This window comes from Nicotiana attenuata, chromosome 1 (genome assembly GCF_001879085.1).
Source record: "Nicotiana attenuata strain UT chromosome 1, NIATTr2, whole genome shotgun sequence".
NCBI lineage: Eukaryota > Viridiplantae > Streptophyta > Magnoliopsida > Solanales > Solanaceae > Nicotiana > Nicotiana attenuata.
The window spans coordinates 9430405-9436451 of NC_031989.1; the positions used below are offsets into that span (position 1 = coordinate 9430405).

General features: G+C 47.6%; 1 protein-coding gene across 1 annotated transcript; it reads left to right on the forward strand.

Moving 5' to 3' along the window:
• LOC109242230 (RNA-directed DNA polymerase homolog) lies at nucleotides 856–1263 on the forward strand (the record flags this gene model as incomplete). The annotated part of the gene is made up of 1 exon (XM_019409087.1): nucleotides 856–1263. A coding segment is annotated over exon 1 (408 nt), but the record flags the coding sequence as incomplete, so codon positions are not given.

The following is a 6047-nucleotide window of genomic DNA, read 5'->3' on the forward strand; positions in this document are numbered from 1 at the left end:
GGTCAGCCAGCTACTACTCAGTCAGGTAGAGGTCAGACAGCCGGCGCTCCAGCCAGGTTCTATGCTCTTCCAGCCAGGCCGGATGCATTAGCCTCAGATGCCGTCATCACAGGTATTATTCCCGTTGGTGGTAGGGATGCTTCGGTATTATTTGATCCAGGGTCTACTTATTCATATGTATCATCTATGTTCGCTCGCTTCCTGGTTATTTCTCCTGAGCCCTTGGGTGTTCCTGTTCATGTGTCCACACCTGTGGGTGATTCTGTGGTTGTGGATCGGATCTACCGGTCCTGTGTGGTCACTTTCTGTGGTCTCGAGACTAGAGCAGATCTTCTGTTGCTGGACATGATCGATTTTGAGGTCATCTTGGGCAGGGATTGGCAATCTCCATATCACGTTGTCCTTGATTTCCATGCCAAGACTGTTTCACTAGTGATGCCAGGATCGCCGAGATTGGAGTGGAAGGGTTCCACAGTTGATATGCCTAGCAGGGTTATTTCTTTCCTGAAGGCTCAGCACATGGTTAGAAAAGGGTGTTTGGCTTACTTAGCTTATGTTCGAGACACCACTGCAGAGTCTCCGACGATTGATTCAGTGCTAGTAGTTCGAGAGTTCGCCGATGTGTTTCCTTCTGATCTGCCCGGCATGCCTCCGGATCGCGATATTGATTTCTGTATTGATTTGGCTCCAGGCACTCAGCCTATATCCATTCCACCATACCGTATGGCTCCTAAGGAGTTGAAGGAGCTGAAGGAGCAGCTAGAGGAGTTGTTAGCCAAGGGGTTTGTCAGGCCCAGTGTATCACCTTGGGGCGCACCAGTGCTATTTGTGAAGAAGAAGGATGGGACCATGCGGATGTGCATTGATTACCGCCAGTTGAACAAGGTCACCATCAAGAACAAGTACCCGTTGCCTCGTATTGATGATTTGTTTGACCAGCTACAGGGTGCTAGGGTGTTCTCTAAGATTGACCTGAGGTCAGGGTATCATCAGCTGAAGATTCGGGACTCGGATGTTCCGAAGACTGCATTCCGGACTAGATATGGCCATTATGAGTTCCTAGTGATGTCCTTTGGCTTGACCAATGCGCCAGCAGCATTTATGGATCTGATGAATAGGGTGTTCAGGCTTTATATTGATTCTTTCGTCATCGTCTTCATTGACGACATCTTGATATACTCGCGTAGCCTGGGAGAGAACGAGCAACATTTTAGATTAGTGCTTCAGACCTTGCGAGAGCAGCAGCTGTATGCTAAGTTCTCCAAGTGTGAGTTTTGGCTCGAGTCAGTGGCATTCTTGGGGCATATTGTGTCCGGAGAGGGTATTACGGTGGATCCCAAGAAGATTGAGGCAGTTTAGAGTTGGCCTCGTCCCACTTCAGTGACCGAGATCAGGAGTTTTCTGGGATTAGCAGGTTATTACCGGCGATTCGTGCAGGGCTTTCCATCTATTGCATCACCCTTGACGAGACTGACTCAGAAGGGTGCCCCATTCATTTGGTCCGATGATTGTGAGGAGAGCTTCCAGAAACTCAAGACAGCTTTGACTATGGCACCAGTTCTTGTATTGCCTTTCGATACGGGGATGTATACGGTGTATTGCGACGCTTCACGCGTTGGTATGGGATGTGTGTTAATGCAAGAGGGGAGAGTTATTGCCTATGCCTCGCGTCAGTTGAAGATTCATGAGAAAAATTACCCCGTGCACGATCTGGAGTTGGCGTCGATTGTTCATGCTCTTAAGATATGGACGCACTATTTGTATGGGGTGCCTTGTGAGGTTTACACCAATCACCGCAGCCTACAACATTTGTTCAAGCAGAGGGATCTCAATTTGAGGCAGCGCAGGTGGCTTGAGTTGCTGAAGGATTATGACAACACCATTCTTTATCATCCGGGCAAGGCGAATGTGGTCGCGGATGCCCTGAGCAGGAAGGCGGAGAGCATGGGTAGCCTAGCATTCATTCCAGCAGAGGAGAGGCCACTAGCCTTGGACATTCAGTGCTTGGCTAACAGACTTGTGAGGTTGGACATTTCAGAGCCCGGCGAGTTCTAGCGTGTGTGGTCGCCCAGTCTTCGTTATTGGGGGAGATCAAGGCCCGCAGTATGATGATCCACATTTGGCAGTCCTCAGAGAGACGGTACTTCAAGGAGGTGCCAGGGAGGTTTTTATTGGCGAGGATAGTGTGCTGCAGCTCCAGGGCCGTCTATGTGTTCCTAATGTTGATGGTCTTAGGGAGCGGATTCTACAAGAGGCCCACAATTTGAGGTATTCTAATCACCCGGGAGTCACGAAGATGTATCGTGATTTGAGGCAGCACTACTGGTGGCGGGGGATGAAGAAGGACATAGTGAAGTATGTGACTAAATGTTTGAATCGCCAGCAGGTCAAGTATGAACATCAGAGACCAGGCGGCCTACTTCAGCGGATGCCCATACCAGCGTGGAAGTGGGAGCGCATTACTATGGACTTCGTAGTTGGGCTACCGCGGACCTTGCGGAAGGTTGATTCAGTGTGGGTCATTGTGGACAGATTGACCAAGTCAGCCCATTTCATTCCAGTGGCGACTACTTATACAGCAGAGAGGTATGCTCAGATCTATATTCGGGAGATAGTCCGATTACATAGTGTGCCGGTGTCCATCATATCAGACAGAGGCCCTCAGTTCACTTCCCATTTCTGGAGAGCCGTGCAGAGTGAGTTGGGGACTCGTGTAGAGCTTAGCACAGCATTCCATCCTCAGACCGATGGACAGTGGGAGCGGACGGTGCAGATTTTAGAGGATATGCTTAGAGCATGTGCGATTGATTTTGGAGGGCAGTGAGATCAGTTCTTGCCTCTAGCAGAGTTCGCATACAACAACAGCTATCAGTCCAGCATAGAGATGGCCCCGTACGAGGCTTTATATGGTAGACGTTGTCGTTCTCCTATCGGGTGGTTTGAGCCTGGTGAGGCTAAGGTACTTGGCACAGATCTGGTACAGGATGCCTTGGATAAGGTAAAGTTGATTCAGGAGAGGCTTCGCACAGCTCAGTCCAGACAACAGAGCTACGCGGATCAGAAGGCACGGGATGTATCATTTATGGTGGGCGAGAAGGTTCTCTTGAAAGTCTCGCCCATGAAGGGCATTATGAGGTTCGGGAAGAAGGGCAAGTTGAGCCCAAGGTTTATTGGCCCCTTTGAGGTGTTGAGGAGAGTTGGGGAGGTTGCTTATGAACTTGCCTTACCCCCTAGTTTATCAGGAGTTCACCCACTCTTTCATGTTTCGATGCTTCGGAAGTATCATGCGGACCTATCCCACGTGTTGGACTTTAGCACCATTCAGCTAGATGAGAGCTTGGGCTATGAGGAGGAGCCAGTTGCTATTATTGCTAGACAGGATCGCCAGCTGAGGTCCAAGAAGATTTCTGCGGTGAGAGTCCAGTGGAGGGGCCAACCGATCGAGGAGGCGACCTGGGAGTCCGAGGAGGACATGCGGAGCAGCTATTCCCACTTATTCAGCAATCCGGGTACTTTTCTATGTCCGTTCGAGGACGAACGTTTGTTTAAGAGGTGGAGAATGTAACGACCCGACCGGTCGTTTTGCCTTTTAGAACCCCGTTCCCCTAAATAAAGCCTCCCGTACTTGCTTTAACTAATTTACGACTTGCGGGGGCGATTGGTTCGGGGATTGGAAGGGTTTTGAGTAAAAATATGCCCATTTGCTTCTTTAGGATTTCTTAAAAGACCAAGTTTGACTTCGGTCAACATTTTGGGAAAACGGGCCCGGATTCGTGATTTGACAATTTTTGAGGGTCCGTGGGAAAATATGGGACCTGGGCGTGTGTCCGGAATCGAATTCCGAGGTCCCTAGCCCGAGTAATGAATTTTTATCTAAAATTGTTTAATTAAAGCTTTAAGGAATTAAAGAAACTAAGTAATCATTGATTCCCTAGGTATAGGGCTCGAATTTTGGTTCCGAAGCTTGGTACAGGTCCGTAATGTCGTTTAAGACTTTTCCATAAAATTTGGTGTCAATCCGAGTAGTTTAAGGGCGTTTTGACCCGTTAGAGGAGAATTAAGAACTTGAAGATTCAATAGTTTGATTCATTTGGTTTTAGGGGGTGATTCCGAGATTTAGCGTTGTTTTGGGAGTTTCGAGGGTTCGAGTAGGTCGGCCTCGTGATTTCAGACTTATCGGTATGTTCGGGCGGGGCTCGGGAGCCCCGAGCGTCAAACGAGCGAGGTTCGATCGAAGAAAGAAAATTGGAAGAGAGCTGAAGTTTGCTGCTTCTGTCATAACCGCATCTGCGGTTCTTGGACCGCAGAAGCGGTCAGCCATCGCAAAAGCGGAAAGGGCCAGGCCCAGGGGAAATCGCAGAAGCGGCCCACAGATTGTAGAAGCGGTCCCGCTTAAGCGGCCCCCAGACCGCAGAAGCGGTCCAGCTCCTTAGGCCCAAATCCGCAGAAACGGCTTGCAATCCGCAGGAGCGGACCCGCATAAGTGGGCACCTGACCACAGAAGCGGTCCAGGCTTCTTGGGCCATTTCCGCAAAAGCGGGCCTTTTTCCGCCGAGGCGATTCCCGCAGAAGTGGTCGCAGTGCCGCAGAAGCGGAAATCGCTGGGGGCAGAGAGTTCATTTAATCCGAACTCCAAGTCATTCATTCCATATACAACTCCACACTAGGGCGATTTTGGTGCTTCCAAAGAGAGGGTTTCAGCATAGCATTGTAAGGTAAGTAATCCCCGTTCATCCTTAGTTTAAATACATGTATATTAGGTAGATTAAACACTAAAAATTAGGTAAAATCAAAGGGTTAGAGCTAGACCTAGGGTTTTAATAAAACTAAGATTTAATCATGTAATTTGTTATTAAATGGGCTAGAATTTATATATTATTGATCCTTAGGTTGTAGAGAACAATTTCCTTCAAAAAATATCGTATTCCGGGCATGTGGGCCCGGGTCGAAATTTAGGAAACTTGTGGGAAAGGTTGGGAAATTACTTAAATAGTTAGAATTTGGCCTTTTAAGCCTTTATTGACTAGTTCTTACCTATTTTAACTAGTTTGCGATCGTTCGGCTTCGAATTAAGAGCTTGGGCTTGTTCTTGATATTGGGAGCGCGCTTTGGAGCGAGGTGAGTCTCCTTTCTAACCTTGTGAGAGGGAACTGTCCCCCTAGGATTAATAATTGAGTAATTGTTGCTAAATGCGGGGGCTACGCACGCGCTAGGTGACGAGAGTCCGTGCGTAGCTACTACTATGTTAATGGTCCGGGTAGTTTAGGACCCACATCATGCTTATTTTACATGACTCTCTATATTATCTTGTTACCATGAGCACCTAGGATATGCTAGAGATTTAAAAAGGGATTAAGGACGTACTTGTATAATTGTTGAAGTCTTGCTTGGCATTATGACTGTTGATGTGCCTTGTGTGTATACTTGATATTTCTACTTATTTGTGGATCGGGCCGATCGCCTCGGTATGAATAGATGCATCTATAGGCGCGCCGTCGACCCTCGGCAAGTGCACAGTTTATTTCTGTTGGATCGGGCCGTCGCCTCGGCATATTTGCGCATGCTTATATAGCTTTGCCTGAGAGTGTTAAATATTAGAACTGTTTTTTTTTCATGACTCGAAAGGAATTGATAATTGTAACTGAAGTAATTGATTAATCGGAATCTTAGCGAGAATATGACTTATATGCCTTGTTGTAAACTGTTGCCTATTAAAGAGTTCTCATTGTTAAACTTACACTTATAATATTATCTGACCCTAGTGAGTATCAAGTCGACCTCTCGTCTCTACTTCTTCGAGATTAGGCGGGATACTCACTGGGTACATATTGTTTATGTACTCATGCTACGCTTCTGTACTTAAATGTACAGGGTCTGAGGCAGGTGGATCCGGTTATTTCTCTGGTGCGCATTCGTGAGCAGACTTGGGACTTCTACGGTGAGCTGCTTTCCTTCCATGTCGATCCGCAGCCGAAGAAGTCTTTCTTTTGTATTGTTATTTTCTGTCTATTCTGATCCAGACAGTAGGGTAGTGTGGTATTCTTTTG